The sequence below is a fragment of the Ranitomeya imitator genome, chromosome 2, assembly GCF_032444005.1.
Source record: "Ranitomeya imitator isolate aRanImi1 chromosome 2, aRanImi1.pri, whole genome shotgun sequence".
NCBI lineage: Eukaryota > Metazoa > Chordata > Amphibia > Anura > Dendrobatidae > Ranitomeya > Ranitomeya imitator.
The window spans coordinates 716731673-716751482 of NC_091283.1; the positions used below are offsets into that span (position 1 = coordinate 716731673).

At 44.4% G+C, this 19810-nt stretch overlaps 1 protein-coding gene across 3 annotated transcripts in view; it reads right to left on the reverse strand.

The window, feature by feature from the left end:
- OGDHL (oxoglutarate dehydrogenase L) overlaps positions 1-19810 on the reverse strand; it is a 129777-nt gene that overhangs the window by 84656 nt on the left and 25311 nt on the right. For all 3 annotated transcript variants that reach the window (XM_069753145.1, XM_069753147.1, XM_069753146.1), the window contains one exon: positions 10423-10614. In XM_069753145.1, the coding sequence (XP_069609246.1) occupies positions 10423-10614 (192 nt within the window). The remainder of the gene's footprint in view (positions 1-10422; positions 10615-19810) is intronic.

A 19810-nucleotide genomic window follows, 5' to 3' on the forward strand; every position in this document is an offset into this window, starting at 1 on the left:
AAACTGTAGTGAAATACTTGGGGGTTCAAAGCTCTCACAACACATCAAGATGAGTTCCTTAGGGGGTCTACTTTCCAAAATGGTGTCACTTGTGGGGGGTTTCTACTGTTTAGGTACATTAGGGGCTCTGCAAACGCAATGTGACGCCTGCAGACCATTCCATCTAAGTCTGCATTCCAAATGGCGCTCCTTCCCTTCCGAACCCTCCCATGCGCCCAAACGGTGGTTCCCCCCCACATATGGGGTATCAGCGTACTCAGGACAAATTGGACAACAACTTTTGGGGTCCAATTTCTCCTGTTACCCTAGGGAAAATACAAAACTGGGGGCTAAAAAATAATTTTTGTTGGAAAAAAATTTTGTTTTATTTTTATGGCTCTGCATTATAAACTTCTGTGAAGCCCTTGGTGGGTCAAAGTGCTCACCACACATCCAGATAAGTTCCTTAGGGGGTCTACTTTCCAAAATGGTGTCACTTGTGGGGGGTTTCAATGTTTAGGCACATCAGTGGCTCTCCAAACGCAACATGGCGTCCCATCTCAATTCCTGTCAATTTTGCATTGAAAAGTCAAATAGCGCTCCTTCCCTTCCGAGCTCTCCCATGCGCCCAAACAGTGGTTTACTGCCACATATGGGGTATCAGCGTACTCGGGACAAATTGGACAACAACTTTTGAGGTCCAATTTCTTCTCTTACCCTTGGAAAAATAAAAAATTGGGGGCAAAAATATAATTTTTGTGAAAAAATATGATTTTTTATTTTTACGGTTCTGCATTATAAACTTCTGTGAAGCACTTGGTGGGTCAAAGTGCTCACCACACCTCTAGATAAGTTCCTTAGGGGGTCTACTTTCCAAAATGGTGTCACTTGTGGGGGGTTTCAATGTTTAGGCATATCAGTGGCTCTCCAAACGCAACATGGCGTCCCATCTCAATTTCTGTCAATTTTGCATTGAAAAGTCAAACTGCGCTCCTTCCCTTCCGAGCTCTCCCATGCGCCCAAACAGTGGTTTACTGCCACATATGGGGTATCAGCGTACTCAGGACAAATTGGACAACAACTTTTGAGGTCCAATTTCTTCTCTTACCCTTGGAAAAATAAAAAATTGGGGGCAAAAATATAATTTTTGTGAAAAAATATGATTTTTTATTTTTACGGTTCTTATAAACTTCTGTGAAGCACTTGGTGGGTCAAAGTGCTCACCACACCTCTAGATAAGTTCCTTAGGGGGTCTACTTTCCAAAATGGTGTCACTTGTGGGGGGTTTCAATGTTTAGGCACATCAGTGGCTCTCCAAACGCAACATGGCGTCCCATCTCAATTCCTGTCAATTTTGCATTGAAAAGTCAAATAGCGCTCCTTCCCTTCCGAGCTCTCCCATGCGCCCAAACAGTGGTTTACTGCCACATATGGGGTATCAGCGTACTCAGGACAAATTGGACAACAACTTTTTGGGTCCAATTTCTCCTGTTACCCTTGGTAAAATAAAACAAATTGGAGCTGAAGTAAATTTTTTGTGTAAAAAAGTTAAATGTTCATTTTTATTTAAACATTCCAAAAATTCCTATTAAACACCTGAAGGGTTAATAAACTTCTTGAATGTGGTTTTGAGCACCTTGAGGGGTGCAGTTTTTAGAATGGTGTCACACTTGGGCATTTTCTATCATATAGACCCCTCAAAATGACTTCAAATGAGACGTGGTCCCTAAAAAAAAATGGTGTTGTAAAAATGAGAAATTGCTGGTCAACTTTTAACCCTTATAACTCCCTAACAAAAAAAAAAATTGGTTCCAAAATTATGCTGATGTAAAGGAGACATGTGGGAAATGTTACTTATTAAGTATTTTGTGTGACATATCTCTGTGATTTAATTGCATAAAAATTCAAAGTTTGAAAATTGTGAAATTTTCAAAATTTTCGCCAAATTTCCGTTTTTTTCACAAATAAACGCAGGTACTATCAAAGAAATTTTACCACTATCATGAAGTACAATATGTCACGAGAAAACAATGTCAGAATCACCAGGATCCGTTGAAGCGTTTCGGAGTTATAACCTCATAAAGGGACAGTGGTCAGAATTGTAAAAATTGGCCTGGTCATTGACGTGCAAACCACCCTTGGGGGTAAAGGGGTTAAGGAAGTCAATAAAAATGAGTCCGGAGGGACTCGAGAAAATTTTAATTTTAGACCCGTAGTTATAAGGCTAGTTGCCCATGGATTAGAAGTTATTGCCAGCCATTGTGTACAGAAGAAGGACAACCTACCACCAACGGGTAGATCTGTCCTAACGGGGTTTGAAAGGGCGTTTTCTGAAAAAGGCTCCTTTTTGCTTAAAGTCTTTATTAGCCCAACGGTCCTGGTTCTTATAGTCTCGTCTTCTGTTGAACATGGGCTTTCGGAACGCTCTCCTATAGGATGGAAGATAAGTGTTATTGGGGAACCCCTTCTTCCTCTCACCCGCTTTGGTAAGAATTTCATCCAACTTAGTACCAAATAGGTACTCACCCTGGCATGGCAAACCACATAACTTAGACTTCGTTTGGGGATCTCCTCTCCACCCCTTTAGCCACAAGGCGCGGCGAGCCGCGTTGGTTAGACCTGCCGATTTGGCTGCCAATCGTATGGAATCAGCTGAAGAATCGGCTAAAAAGGCAGTAGCTCCTCTAATCAATGGTATGGAAGACATGAGTTTATTCCGGGAAAGGCCACCTTTCAAACCTTCTTCTAGATCATTCAACCAGACTAGCATGGACCTAGCAGTGCATGTAGCCGAAATAGCCGGTCTGAAAGCTCCTGTACAGGATTCCCATGCTCTTTTTAAAAGGGAATCAGCTTTCCGGTAAGCGGGTCTTGCAAAGATCCCGAATCTTCTACAGGCAGTAAAGATTTCCTAGAAGTGGATGCCACTGCCGCATCTACTTTCGGGGCTTTTGACCATTTGGAGAAATCCTCGTAATTAAAGGGATAGCATTTTTTTGACGAAGACGGCAACCCTCTTTGCCCCTGGCTTTCCCACTCTTTTTTGACTAAATCCTTTATTGCTGGAATAACAGGAAAAGACGGTCTCTTTCTTTCGGACAGGCCAGCAAACATCACGTCCTGTGGTGTTTTAAGGGTTTTTGTATCTTCAATACCCATGGTGTTACATACTGATTTGACTAAATTGTCAATACTGCCTGTAGGAAAGCATGTATCCTGCTCACCCTCTGAGGATATAAACTCTTGGGAACCGTCCGAATCTTTATCCTCAACATCAGAGGATTGTTCAGATCTAGGAGAATTATATTTTTTTCTACTCTCAGGAATTTTATCCGAGCTTCGAAAGGCTCGTAATTCTTCTCTAATCATACTTCTTATAGCTTCCGACCTTACTGAAGACTCCTCATGTAAGGTGGATTCGATGCATGACAGGCACAGCTTCTTTAAATAAGTATCCGGGAGCGGCTGAGAGCATAAAGCACATTGCTTATGTTTGGATTTCCCTGTTCTTTTAGCCTAGGGAATTAGATAAAAGAGGGAAGTATAATCAGCCTAATAGGGTAGACAAACACTCACCCCTGAAGCTGTTGTCATAATACCGGCTGAAGAGGAGGAGACGGAGGCACAGATGGAGGAGCCGACCGGTCCGATCTCTTTTCTCTGGCGCTCTTAGAAGACGACCTGCGGCTGCTGCTTGTCCGGCTACCAGGCGTTATAGCGGTGACCTCCGATGAAGGCAACGCTGTGTCCTGGGGAGATGCCATGATGGACGCCGGGTATCAGCGCCGGCGTCCTTTTGTAAAGGGGGCCGCCATCTTCTTCCTGCCGCACCTGGAAGTGACTATTACATCCGGGTTGCGGCTCTGCTGTACGCGCCTGTGCCTCCATCCAGCGATCGCGCAGGCGCCGTCCTCCTCCTGTATCACCCCGGAAGTTGTAGTAATACTTCCGGGGGGACAAAACACCAGGCCACACGCTGCCTGTACGCCATCAAAGATGGCGTCACAGGTTCTCTTACCCCAGCGATCCGGTCCCTGCAGGTCGGCTGGATGGACATCCGTGAGCCAGGCAACTCCCCGATCCTGGCCTCACGGTACCTGCCAGCAGAGGGGGGAAGCTGCCACAGGACCCCCGACGCTGCTTCCAGCTCTGGAGCCCTTGCCGTCCCTATACAGGTAAACTGCGCAAGCGGCATCCAGGCTGGGCATCCTCTTCTCTCCAGGTGTCTCCCGTAGGAACAGGAAACCAACTGTGGGAGCGAGGGGGACCGCCCCTTTTATTCTCTCCATAGGGTTTCCTCTTCCTAGGGGCGGATCCCCTCTCTCAAGTGGGTGCTGTCGTGGCGAAGAGAAAATATGCATTTTATCTCCTGCATCATGATACAGCGCAGGCGCTGCTGCCGCCACCTGCCTGATGAAAGTGATTTTTAATTTCTTACCCAAACCATATTATATTCAGTATGTAAAATAGGGGGCATGTCACTGAGGGATAAGTGACCTGTCATAAGCCATCAGTATGAATATCTAAGCAGAGCTGTTATGAACAGGTGATTCAGAACCACAATGGACCTAGTGGTTAAGAGCACACAAAGTGACCTGATAGTTACTAACATAGGACGAGCTCTGAGACGTGGGCCCGACTTACTGAATAGACCGAGGATAGTAAAGATAGCTTTGCGGTCAGCACAAAAACCTACAAACAACCACGCAGAGGGGCAAAAAGACCCTCCGCACCGACTAACGGTACGGAGGTGCTCCCTCTGCGTCTCAGAGCTTCCAGCAAGCAAGAAAAACCAATATAGCAAGCTGGACAGAAAATATAGCAAACAAAAGTAACACAAGCAAAACTTAGCTTATGCAGGGCAGACAGGCCACATGAACGATCCAGGAGAAAGCAAGACCAATACTGGAACATTGACTGGAGGCCAGGAACAAAGAACTAGGTGGAGTTAAATAGAGCAGCACCTAACGACTTAACCTCGTCACCTGAGGAAGGAAACTCAGAAGCCGCAGCCCCACTCACATCCACCAGAGGAAGCTCATAGACAGAACCAGCCGAAGTACCACTCATGACCACAGGAGGGAGCTTGACCACAGAATTCACAACAGTACCCCCCCCTTGAGGAGGGGTCACCGAACCCTCACCAGAGCCCCCAGGCCGACCAGGATGAGCCAAATGAAAGGCACGAACCAGATCGGCAGCATGAACATCAGAGGCAAAGACCCAGGAATTATCTTCCTGACCATAACCCTTCCACTTAACCAGGTACTGGAGTTTCCGTATCGAAACACGAGAATCCAAAATCTTCTCCACTATATACTCCAACTCCCCCTCAACCAAAACCGGGGCAGGAGGATCAACGGATGGAACCACAGGTACCACGTATCTCCGCAACAATGACCTATGGAATACGTTATGGATGGAAAAAGAAGCTGGAAGGGTCAAACGAAAAGACACAGGATTAAGAACCTCAGAAATCCTATATGGACCAATGAAACGAGGCTTAAACTTAGGAGAGGAAACTTTCATAGGAATATAATGAGATGACAACCAAACCAAATCCCCAACACGAAATCGGGGACCCACACAGCACCTGCGGTTAGCGAAACGTTGAGCCTTCTCCTGAGACAATGTCAAATTGTCCACCACATGAGTCCAAATCTGCTGCAACCTATCCACCACAGTATCCACACCAGGACAGTCAGAAGACTCACCCTGCCCTGAAGAGAAATGAGGATGGAAACCAGAATTGCAGAAAAACGGCGAAACCAAAGTAGCCGAGCTGGCCCGATTATTAAGGGCGAACTCAGCCAAAGGCAAAAAGGACACCCAATCATCCTGATCGGCAGAAACAAAACATCTCAGATATGTTTCCAAAGTTTGATTAGTTCGTTCGGTCTGGCCATTTGTCTGAGGATGGAAAGCCGAGGAAAAAGACAAATCAATGCCCATCCTAGCACAAAAGGCTCGCCAAAACCTCGAAACAAACTGGGAACCTCTGTCAGAAACGATGTTCTCCGGAATGCCATGTAAACGGACCACATGCTGGAAGAACAATGACACCAAATCAGAGGAGGAAGGCAATTTAGACAAGGGTACCAAAAGGACCATCTTAGAGAAGCGATCACAAACAACCCAAATGACCGACATTTTTTGAGAGACGGGGAGATTCGAAATAAAATCCATAGAGATATGTGTCCAGGGCCTCTTCGGGACTGGCAAGGGCAAAAGCAACCCACTGGCACGAGAACAGCAGGGCTTAGCCCGAGCACAAATCCCACAGGACTGCACAAACGAACGCACATCCCGCGACAGAGACGGCCACCAAAAGGATCTAGCCACCAAATCTCTGGTACCAAAGATTCCAGGATGACCAGCCAACACCGAACAATAAACCTCAGAGATAACTCTACTAGTCCATTTATCAGGGACAAACAGTTTCTCCGCTGGGCAACGGTCAGGTCTATTAGCCTGAAATTTTTGCAGCACCCGCCGCAAATTAGGGGAGATGGCAGACAAAATTACCCCCTCTTTGAGAATACCCGCCGGCTCAGACAAACCCGGAGAGTCGGGCACAAAACTCCTAGACAGGGCATCTGCCTTCACATTTTTAGAGCCCGGAAGGTACGAAACCACAAAGTCAAAACGGGAGAAAAACAGCGACCAACGAGCCTGTCTAGGATTCAACCGTTTGGCAGACTCGAGATAAGTCAAGTTCTTGTGATCAGTCAAGACCACCACGCGATGCTTAGCTCCTTCAAGCCAATGACGCCACTCCTCGAATGCCCACTTCATAGCCAGCAACTCTCGATTGCCAACATCATAATTACGCTCAGCAGGCGAAAACTTCCTGGAAAAGAAGGCGAATGGTTTCATCACCGAGCCATCAGAACTTCTTTGCGACAAAACAGCCCCTGCTCCAATCTCAGAAGCATCAACCTCGACCTGGAACGGGAGCGAAACATCTGGTTGGCACAACACAGGGGCAGAAGAAAAACGACGCTTCAACTCTTGAAAAGCTTCCACAGCAGCAGAAGACCAATTGACCACATCAGCACCCTTCTTGGTTAACTCAGTCAACGGTTTAGCAATACTAGAAAAATTATTGATGAAACGACGATAAAAATTAGCAAAGCCCAGGAACTTTTGCAGACTCTTCAGAGATGTCGGCTGAGTCCAATCATAAATGGCCTGAACTTTAACAGGGTCCATCTCGATAGTAGAAGGGGAAAAAATGAACCCCAAAAATGAAACCTTCTGAACACCAAAGAGACACTTTGACCCCTTCACAAACAAAGAATTCGCACGCAGAACCTGGAACACCATTCTGACCTGCTTCACGTGAGACTCCCAATCATCCGAGAAGACCAAAATATCATCCAAGTATACAATCAGGAATTTATCCAGGTACTCTCGGAAGATGTCATGCATAAAGGACTGAAACACTGATGGAGCAGTAGAAAGCCCGAATGGCATAACCAGGTACTCAAAATGGCCCTCGGGCGTATTAAATGCTGTTCTGCATTCATCGCCCTGTTTAATACGCACAAGATTATACGCACCACGAAGATCTATCTTGGTGAACCAACTAGCCCCCTTAATCCGAGCAAACAAATCAGACAGCAGCGGCAAGGGGTACTGAAATTTGACCGTGATTTTATTTAGAAGGCGGTAATCAATACAAGGTCTCAACGAACCATCCTTCTTGGCCACAAAAAAGAACCCTGCTCCCAATGGCGACGACGATGGACGAATATGACCCTTCTCCAAGGATTCCTTACGTAACTCCGCATAGCGGCGTGTTCAGGCACAGACAAATTAAACAGTCGACCTTTAGGAAATTTACTACCAGGAATCAAATCGATAGCACAATCACAATCCCTATGCGGAGGTAGAGCACTGGACTTGGGCTCATCAAATACATCCCGGTAATCCGACAAGAACTCTGGGACCTCAGAAGGGGTGGATGATGAAATAGACAGAAAAGGAACATCACCATGTACCCCCTGACAACCGCAGCTGGACACAGACATTGATTTCCAATCCAATACTGGGTTATGGACTTGTAGCCAGGGCAACCCCAACACGACCACATCATGCAGATTATGCAACACCAAAAAGCGAATATCCTCCTGATGCGCAGGAGCCATGCACATGGTCAGCTGGGTCCAGTACTGAGGCTTATTCTTGGCCAAAGGCGTAGCATCAATTCCTCTCAATGGAATAGGATACTGCAAGGGCTGCAAGAAAAACCCACAGCGCCTAGCATACTCCAAATCCATCAAATTCAGGGCAGCGCCTGAATCCACAAATGCCATGACAGAATAGGATGACAAAGAGCAGATCAAAGTAACGGACAAAAGAAATTTCGACTGTACCGTACCAATGGTGGCAGACCTAGCGAACCGCTTAGTGCGCTTAGGACAATCGGAGATAGCATGAGTGGAATCACCACAGTAAAAACACAGCCCATTCTGACGTCTGTGTTCTTGCCGTTCAGCTCTGGTCAAAGTCCTATCGCACTGCATAGGCTCAGGTCCATGCTCAGATAATACCGCCAAATGGTGCACAGTTTTACGCTCACGCAAGCGTCGACCGATCTGAATGGCCAAAGACATTGGCTCATTCAGACCAGCAGGCATAGGAAATCCCACCATGACATCCTTAAGGGCTTCAGAAAGACCTTTTCTGAAAATTGCTGCCAGCGCACATTCATTCCATTGAGTGAGCACAGACCACTTCCTAAAGTTCTGACAATATATCTCTACCTCATCCTGACCCTGAGACAGAGCCAGCAAATTTTTCTCTGCCTGATCCACTGAATTAGGTTCCTCATACAGCAATCCGAGCGCCAGAAAAAACGCATCAATATTACATAATGCAGGATCTCCTGGCGCAAGGGAAAATGCCCAGTCTTGAGGGTCGCCACGTAATAAAGAAATAATGATCTTAACTTGTTGAACTGGGTCACCAGAGGAGCGGGGTTTCAAAGCCAGAAACAGTTTACAATTATTCTTAAAACTCAGAAACTTAGCTCTGTCTCCAGAAAACAAATCAGGAATAGGAATTCTTGGCTCTAACATAGAATTCTGAACCACAAAGTCTTGAATATTTTGTACTCTTGCAGTGAGATGACCCACACAAGAAGACAGATCTTTAATGTCCATCACTACACCTGTGTCCTGAACCACCCAAATGTCTAGGGGAAAAGAAAGACAAAACACAGTACAGAGAAAAAAAATGGTCTCAGAACTTCTCTTTTCCCTCTATTGAGAAGCATTAGTACTTTGGTCCTCCAGTACTGTTATGAACAGGTGATTCAGAACCACAATGGACCTAGTGGTTAAGAGCACACAAAGTGACCTGATAGTTACTAACATAGGACGAGCTCTGAGACGTGGGAACTCTGCTGACCGCAATCCCTAATCCTATCATAGCACACTAGAGGTAGCCGTGGATTGCGCCTAACGCTCCCTATGCAACTCGGCACAGCCTGAGAAACTAGCTAGCCCTGAAGATAAAAAAATAAGCCTACCTTGCCTCAGAGAAATTCCTTAAAGGAAAAGGCAGCCCCCCACATATAATGACTGTGAGTAAAGATGAAAATACAAACACAGAGATGAAAGAGATTTTAGCAAAGTGAGGCCCGACTTACTGAATAGACCGAGGATAGTAAAGATAGCTTTGCGGTCAGCACAAAAACCTACAAACAACCACGCAGAGGGGCAAAAAGACCCTCCGCAACGACTAACGGTACGGAGGTGCTCCCTCTGCGTCTCAGAGCTTCCAGCAAGCAAGAAAAACCAATATAGCAAGCTGGACAGAAAATATAGCAAACAAAAGTAACACAAGCAAAACTTAGCTTATGCAGGGCAGACAGGCCACATGAACGATCCAGGAGAAAGCAAGACCAATACTGGAACATTGACTGGAGGCCAGGAACAAAGAACTAGGTGGAGTTAAATAGAGCAGCACCTAACGACTTAACCTCATCACCTGAGGAAGGAAACTCAGAAGCCGCAGCCCCACTCACATACACCAGAGGAAGCTCATAGACAGAACCAGCCGAAGTACCACTCATGACCACAGGAGGGAGCTTGACCACAGAATTCACAACACAGAGCACCACATGAAGACCACCCTTCCCCCACAGAGGCTCACCCCGAAGCACGAGAATTTCATTAACTGAAAATAAGATTAAACAACAACCACAAGACAGATTTCATCACCCAGTTATCATTGTAATCAGTATAACGGCGCCGACCTGACACTGCCTGTAGTTTACTGAGTACAATCCTGCTGACAGGTTCCCTTTAAGGCAACAAATAGACTAATCTTATGTGTATTTACCTGATGACAACTAGAATTTGAAACTCAGTTAAATTATGTAACCTAGCAAAAAAGTCATTTTCCAGGGATGTCATTTTGTTTTAAGGAGCTTACCTGGTATGCTCTAATTAATGACTGCACTGCCAGATGGTCCTCCACCAGTTTCTCGGCTTTGGCCGGAGCCATAGCAAGACCTTGGCTGCGAATCAGCAATGCTTTATTTTGCATATCTTCAGCATTCGCTATCTGATGGGCTTCACCTGGCGAGGCATCGGCATCAGCATCGTGGAAAAAAGAATCCCATGACTGTTCACAGAAAAACAAAACAAAATGAAAACTGTAATCTTATTGAATGTTATTTGGAAACCTAGTTTACTACTTAATGCGGATTGAAGAACATTCAATAGCAGCACATACTGTATAATCACAAAGGCAATTCAATGGGACATAAAATAGGCTAGTGAAACGATAAGAGACCATTAGGAAAATTACTGAAGAAATAAATTAAGGTAATCAGTGAAGTCATTATTTAAAAGGAATCTGTCAGCAGGATTTTGCCTTTTAATCTAAGAGCAGCATGATGGTAGAGACCCCGATTCCAGCAATGTGTCACTTACTCAGCAGCTTGCTGTAGTTTCAATATAATTAGTGAATTATCACCAGGAGATTATTCCTGCAGGACTAGTTGTCTTGTGCCAGGCCGTCCAGCCAATTTGTGGAACCCTGCCCCACCTACAGTGTACGCAGGAAGCTGCCAATCAATGGTGGGGGGGGGGTAGGAAGGTGTTGAGAGTTCACTTTTATATTTGGAGAAATGGGATCTGATCATATTCCAAGTAGCTGCTAGAGCCATTGACCATAGAGAGGGAGTTCTGCAATGAAAACAGAGGAGAGAACCTGAATTATTCCCCTCTAAAACACAAGTTGGAAGTGGCATGGAGAAATATTACAGGGCTGTTAATGAAGATGGTGCTGGAATGATTTTGGAACAGAATAGAGGCGCTCGCTTCCACTATGTAGTTAAATAAACCTCCAGCTGTATCATCTTGTAAAAACCATGGGCCACAGACATACACTCCTAGACTGAAGAGTTCCACTATGTAACGCCTTTTAGGCCGATAGGGCTCCTGGTCATAGAACAAGTGAACAGGAAAAAGGTTTATACAATAGAATTATGGTCTAATGCAGTGATTTTCAACCAGTGTTCCGCGACACATGGTCGGGTGTGCCGCGGGGAAGTGTCTCCCCCGGCGGCTGCATTCTGCCGCCCCCGCACTGGGAGTCAGCTGTTCTCTGTGCCGACTGTCAAGCTGACAGCCGGCACAGAGAAGCTGCAGCGCGCCGGCTCCCGGAGATCAATTGTACACAGACATCTACCAGCTGCAAGTACAATTGAGGCTCTGACCGCTGGGTCAGAGCGACGCCAGCAGCGTGATCAAGTCATGTGATCACGCTGCTGACGTCACTATCCGGCACGCAGGAGAAAGAAGAGACTTGGTGGTAAGTGCTCCTGTAGTTGTGGAGCTGAAGACACCGAAGATTCAGCGTGGGGCGGGTTTATGGGGAATATTTATTCAGTGTTTGGGGGAGTCAGGATTTAATCAGTGTGTTGGGGGGGGGGGATTTATTCAGTGGGGGAGATTTATTCAGTGTGTGTGGGGGTATTTATTAAGTGTGTGTGGGATTTATTAAGTGTGTTGGGGAGATTCAGTGTGTGTGGGGGGGATTTATTCAGTGTGTGTGGGGGGGATTTATTAAGTGTGTGGGGGGATTTATTAAGTGTGGGGGGGATTTATTTAGTGTGTGTGTGGGGATTTATTCAGTGTGTGTGGGGGGGATTTATTCAGTGTGTGGGGGGATTTATTAAGTGTGTGGGTGGATTTATTAAGTGTGGGGGGGATTTATTCAGTGTGTGTGGGGATTTATTCAGTGTGTGTGGGGGGGATTTATTCAGTGTGTGTGGGGGGATTTATTCAGTGTGTGTGGGGGGATTTATTCAGTGTGTGTGGGGGGATTTATTCAGTGTGTGTGGGGGGATTTATTAAGTGTGTGTGAGGGATTTATTAAGTGTGTGGGGGGATTTATTAAGTGTGGGGGGATTTATTCAGTGTGTGTGTGGGGATTTATTCAGTGTGTGTGGGGGGGATTTATTCAGTGTGTACGTGGGGGGATTTATTCAGTGTGTACGTGGGGGGGCTGGAATTTATTTAGCATGTGTGGGGCAGGGTGCATTTATTCTGTGTGGAAGGGGATGGATTTATTCTATCGGAAGGGGAGTGGATATATTCTGTGGGGGTGAGTGGGGAGATGGGGGTGGACACAGTAGCGAGGGGAAAAATGTGTGCTGACACAGTATTGGGAGCAACGGTGATGGGATGTGTGAGGACAGTATGGGGAGTCGGGGGAATGTGTGAGGGGGGGGATGTGTGAGGAGGAAATATGGAGAGAGCAAAGGGGTATGTTAGCAGGGGGGGAATGTACATGAGGAGGCTATTAGAAATGTCTGCAGACAGTATGGGGGGATGAAAGTGTGAGTGGATACAGAATAGATACTGAGTAGTGTGAGGGTAACAGCCAGGAGGAGACAGTATGCCAAGTAGGAGGAGTGTAATGAAGGGGCACAGTAGAGAGACTGGGCTCTCTAGGAGGGACACAGTATGAGAAGGCAGTGTGAAGTATAGAAAAGAGAGAGAGGGCAGTGTGGATGGCATGTACCATAAGAGGGATAGTGAGGGTCATATTATGTGCTGGGAATAAAGTGAGGGGCAATTATTTACTCAGGGGCTCAGCCTAGGGCAGATATTTTTATTCCGGAGCATTATAATAACACTGCTATCTTTAAGGGTGTTGTGTCGGGATGTGCTGCAGAAGACAGGAGAAGATGGAAGTCTGCAGAAACGAGCTCTGCCGGTGGATGAGAAGAGTCATCATGGCATCTGGACAAGGTGAAGATGAAAAGAAAGAGGCGACTCCACAAACAACGTCATCTATCAGGTACCTGGATGTAAATGTTTTTTTTTTGTGATACTAATTCTCATATTTTTATTTATGTTAGGAACATTAAAGGGGATGTCCAAGGTTGTGATGAGTCTGCAGTCATGTGTGACTATGTGACTGCAGACTTCTGAATTCTCACAGTGCACACTGCTATCATAATTCTCTGATGTTGGTGATTTACATACATGCGGTCACGTGCTGACTAGACATGTGTGGCCTCATTCAATGAAAATGAATTGACTGAGGCCGGACACATCTAGTTAGAATGTGGCCAGAAGTATCCAAATCACATACTTGTGCTGTCAAGACCGTCCACTCTGGCCACCGGCAAGGGAGAATCCTAAAAGTGTGCAGTGCTTGCGCTGTGAGAATTCAGAAGCCTGCAGTCACATAGAATGACTGCAGACTTTCATCTCAAACCTGGACGCACCACTTTGTGCCATTTTGGTTGGTGGTGTGCCCCGGGATTTTTTAAGTATAAAAAGTGTGCCGCGGCTCAAAAAAGGTTGAAAATCACTGGTCTAATGACTGCAACTAGTTCCATCTGGTCGACGAGTCACACACAATATGAGAACCAAGCACGATTCACATAGGTAATATCTATTCAAATGTACAAATGCAGGATGTGGCCCGCGCTTTGCCCAGATTTGCAAGTGGCCAATCCGTGGTGGGGGCACGGGTACACAGATTAGCTGGACTGCCTGGCAAAGGACACCTAATCCAGCACTGATAATCTCCTGCTAATAAAACTGCTGATAAGCTTGTATTGAAACTACATGATGCTGCTGAGAAAGCGACACATCCCTGGGAATCAGGCTCTCTTCCCCTACATCACGTATGCTGCTTGCACAACAGTAGAAACCTGCTGACAGATTCCTCTTAAATGCTTTACCGCAGTAGAGGATGATATTAGATACTAGATGGTGGCCCAATTCTAACGCATCGGGTATTCTAGAATATGCATGTCCACGTAGTATATTGCCCAGCCACGTAGTATATTGCACAGTCACGTAGTATATTGCCCAGCCACATACTATATTGCCCAGCCACGTACTATATTGCTCAGCCACGTAGTATATTGCACAGCCACGTAGTATATCGCACAGCCACGTAGTATATTGCACAGAGCCACGTAGTATATTGCCCAGTCATGTAGTATATTGCCCAGCCACGTAGTATATTGCACAGTCACGTAGTATATTGCCCAGCCACATACTATATTGCCCAGCCACGTACTATATTGCGCAGCCACGTACTATATTGCACAGCCATGTAGTATATTGCAGCCACGTAGTATATTGCACAGCCACGTAGTATATTGCACAGCCACGTAGTATATTGCACAGAGCTACGTAGTATATTGCCCAGTCACGTAGTATATTGCCCAGTCACGTAGTATACAGCACAGACACGTGGTATATTGCCCAGCTACGTAGTATATTGCCCAGCCTCGTATGTAACAGGTTAAAAAATATAAAAGAAACATATACTCACCATCCGAAGAGCCCGTTGTAGTTCCGGCGCTTGTGTGCGGTGCACTCGGCAGCTTCCGGTCCCAGGATTGGTATGAGCGCAGGACCGGTGATGACGTCGCGGTCATATGACCGTGACGTCATGAAAGGTCCTTCTCCCATAGCATCTTTGGAAGCGGAACCTGCCGCTTGCAGTGCCTAGGACAGGACACGACGGCGGAGGGTGAGAATAACGTTTTTTTTTTTTTATTATTATTATTATTATTATTATTATTATTATTATTTTTAACAGATCGTTTTACTATTGATGCTGCATATGCAGCATCAATAGTAAAAAGTTGGTCACACAGGGTTAATAGCTGCATAACCGGAGTGCGTTACACCGCGGTCCGGTAACGCTGGCATTACCCCTGTGTGAGGGCTGACTGGAGGGGAGTATGGAGCGGGCACTGACTGACTGCGGGGAGGAAAGAGCGGCCATATTGCCGCCGGACTGCAGCCATCGCTGATTGGTCGTGGCCGTTTTGCCACGACCAATCAGCGACTTGGATTCCATGACAGACAGAGGCAATGAATATCTGTGACAGAAAGACAGACAGACAGACAGAAAGACGGAAGTGACCCTTAGACAATTATATAGTAGATCACTGTGTTCTAGCTATACTATGTAGAGGAAAGAAGAAACAAGTGAAGATTTTAAAAAAGTCTATTATGTGTAGTATTTGTGTTGTTACATAGTTACATAGTTATTAAGGTTGAAGGAAGAGTATATGTCCATCTAGTTCAATCCATATCCTAACCTAACATGCCCTAACATGTTGATCCAGAGGAAGGCAAAAAAAACCCATGTGCAAAGAGTAAGCTCCACATTGGGGAAAAAAATTCCTTCCCGACTCCACATACGGCAATCAGACTAGTTCCCTGGATCAACGCCCTATCAAGGAATCTAGTGTATATACCCTGTAACATTATACTTTTCCAGAAAGGTATCTAGTCCCCTCTTAAATTTAAGTAATGGAATATGTGGAATATTTGAAGGTCTTGTTTGTTGCACAACTAATTTTTGGTTTGGGTTAACATCCATCCAGGATTAGGACATCCAAAAAGCCTACTATAAGTGGTCACACTTTGATTATGATATTTCAGTGTGTAAGGCTGTGTGCACACGTTCAGGATTTTCCGCGTTTTTTTCACGATAAAAATGCATAACAAACACATACATATGCATCCTATCATTTAAAATGCATTCTGCAATTTTTGTGCACATGATATGTTTTTTTCCGCAAAAAACATTAATCAAGTAAAAAAGGCGGCATGTTCATCAATTTTGCGGATTTTTCGCATTTTTCCAGCTATTAAATGCATTGGAAAAAAAACGCACTAAAAACGTGAAAAAACACATGCGGATTTCTGGCAGAAATGTCCGTTTTTTGTCAGGAGATTTCGGCGAGAAATCCTGAACGTGTGCACATAACCCTAACACTTGCATTGATTTGAGAACATTTTCCTACCAGGAAACCAGATTTCCTGTCCAAAATTGCAGTCATGTGAACATGACCTCCGAGAACAAGATCTAAAAAAGCAAACGTTACTTGACTACAAGAACGTCTCTGGCCGAGCTGGAAATCCAAGGAGGAATTCACAATCAAAATACAGGCGAGGCGTAAGGCACGTCGTAGCTGGAAGCCGGACCCTCAGTTACCAAATTCACAGAATCATCTGGCACGAGTAGCGGGAACGGTTTGCTAGGTTTTTTTTTTTAGAAATAAATCTACGGCCCCCAAATTGTTACCCTTACTTTTACTTGCACGTTTAGTGTGGAGACAGGCCAAGAATCAAGCAGGTTTTACTCATGTTATAGATGAAGTGCTAATATGGGGGAGTCCGTATTTCTTGACATTGATCAGTCTTGCCCTTTTTGGGGGGTGCTGGTAATGTCCGCTCTTTGAAAGATATTTATGAAGGAAATGTACTAAGGTTATTTCAGAAGGCGCAACTTAAATTCCAGATTCCGAGGTCCCAATTCTTCAGGTATCTTCAGCTCAGGGCGGCGCTTCAGTCCCATTTGCCCAATCTGTACACGGACAGGCATAGGCATTCTTAAGTCTTAGAGTCTACAAGGTCTTATATCCAATTTATATACATATTTACCATCAACAGGCTTGGATCTAAATCCACTGACTATAAGGGATACATGAATATTAGGAATCCAGAGTCCCCAAGAGGAGGAATGGGAGAGGATTCTGGAGTCTCCTACTCTTGTTTCCCCTTCCGCCAATAACAAAACGATTCAACTCTATATTATCCATCAGTCATATCTTACCCATCTCAAGTTTTTCTTATTGGGGCGGTCTCCTACTTAGGAATGACTGGTTTCATACCCCCGATGCAGACTTTGTATGATTTGGGCTTGCCTAATTGTTTCATCCTTTTGGAGTGAGGTGACCACCCTTATCCTCCTTAATATCTATTCCAGTTCCACGTTATCCACTAATGCACTGGAAGGGTAACTCACAACCTAAATTGCGATCATGGATTAAACTAGATAATTAAATTATTCCATATGAAAAAACAGTCTACCAAAATGGAAGACATCCGTTAAAAATCTTTAATATTTGAGACTTTGGAATCTTTCATATCTCACAATCTCTACTTGTGGATAAAGATGTAAATGTTGGGAGATTTCTAGATTTGACGAGTAGATGGGATGGGGAGCCGGTAATCCTGGCAGCAAAGTTGAAATTGTTATTATTGCGGGTCTTAAGTTGGAGTTAAACTCTTTTTAAAGTCTTTTTCTTCTCATATTTTATTAGGTTATTATTTGTCTGTCTGGAAGAAACAGCACTGGTATAACAGAAAGGCACATGTACACTTGAAATTCTTTTTCTTAATTGATTCTATATGCTTTAATGGAGGATAACGAATATCACAAGATATCTAATAATAATAATAATAATAATATGCTGTAGTCTAGAGGATTCAATATGATTTTTACTTGAAAACAGCCAATACCACATGCACAGACAGTTCTTTATGTACAACCTCACGCCTAGACCTATCTTAGCTAAATGTGGCATACAGGTAATCAGGCACCTCCAAAAGGTTTTGGACAAATTTTCAGCTCTCTCGGACCTTCTGTTTAAGATATTTCCCCAAAAAATTGGAACACAAACACAAATAGGGTACTAATTTATGGCCAAACATCTGGACTAATCTGCCCCAAATTTGCAACATTGGTAAAACAGGTGTTTCGGAAGCGTTACATTAGGTTTCCGCTCTCTAAGACCTTTTGTTATTTACATATTTTCCACTAAAAAAAAAAATTTAAAACAAAAGCATTCTTAAGGTATTTGAAAAAGAAGAAAAAGGAAACGCAAGGAATAATTAATAATTCATGGCCATGCCATTGGACCCCATTTAACACATAGGTAAAAAATTTGACATTGGATTTTGGCATTCCAATTCCTACCGTTCTCAAAATAGTCACCAAACAAACAGAACACAAACATTAATTTACAGCCAAACGACTGGACCAATCCGCCCCAAATTTGGTAACTGGAGAGTTGAAACCAAAGCTGAAAAACTTTCTGTAGTGCCCGCTTTACTTACTGTTCTCTACACATTTGCAAAAGAATATATAGATTTATAAAAACAGGCCGAATAGAAAAGCAAATATTAATTTAAAGCTCTTTGAATCAGAACTAAAGAGATAGAATAACTCGTGCTATCTGCAGAAATGTTATCAGTATTCCATACATGTCATCCTAATGGATTACATATTAGACATGAAATATCTGCTCAATTACAAGATATACGCCAGTTATCAATTCTCGAATCGCACTTGGATCCCATGTGTGTGACTCACCGACCAGATGTTACTGGTTACCTGTGCTGGAACTATACGCCATATTGGCCTGAAACACGTGATATACTGGAACTCGGGTCTATGGGCCGTGCTTTTTCCAAGATAATAAAGCTGGAGATTTATTTTACAACACTGCGGATTCTGGCTCTTTTATTCTTTTGGACTCGCTGGTTCGGAACCTTGCTTTTCCACTACAAGGGATGAGCTAACAATTTTGCTTTGTCTATGTATGGAATCCTTTTACATCCATCTACATAAAATATTGACCATCCACATACCGTATTTACCCTGCAGAAAAATGTCATATTACACAAGTCCAATTTTTAGAGTTTTCTAGTCCTAGCTAATACTCAGGGGTCCTGAGCAGGGGGCCGGCGTATATCCCGTCCAGGTGCCCTAATACAATGGACAGGAGAGGTTTCTATGATCCATCCAGCTTTATTTTAGCTAACTGCAGAGTAGAGCGATAGAATAAATGAAAATATTAAATCTGGAAAATGAAACGTTTGAATAAAACAGGTTGTGGTGAAAGGATTAAGTTGTAGGATGTACAATAAATAATTCAGACAATTGGGGGGGGGGGGGGATTTACTGAACTGCAAAGATTGATTCCTGGTCTGAATCATGTCTCCAAATAGAATTAATATGCCCCAGACAAAGGACCGCTGGAACAAAACTGTTTAAAGTCACATTGAGCAGCTTAGAATGCTTGAGTATCATTCAGACAGAAATACATCAATGTCATAAATAGAGTTAATGGAAGATTTTGCCATCAGGCCTAAAATGCTTTATAAAGCAGGCTTTCAGGAGAATAATGCCAATGCTGGAGACGCCTCTGGAATAAAAGAGAAACCCTCAATATCAAAATGAAAACTCATTTCACAAAAGGTCAAAAATAGACTAAAAGGAAAGCGAAAAGTATACCTAACAATAATGCAGTACATATGGGCATCAGGGGCAGAGGCTTTATACAGGCCGCCCAACCACATCCAAAGATGCCCAAACAGCTCACAACAGAAAGGAGCAACACTCTGCTTATCAGTTCCACTAGCTTCTTGTTTACCAGGTTCCAGGAATGACGCGATGTGTTGACACACAAGCGCTGCTGCCAATCACTGGCTGTATCAGTGTTCATGCGTTCCATGAATACATAGTCAATGGAGTCGGG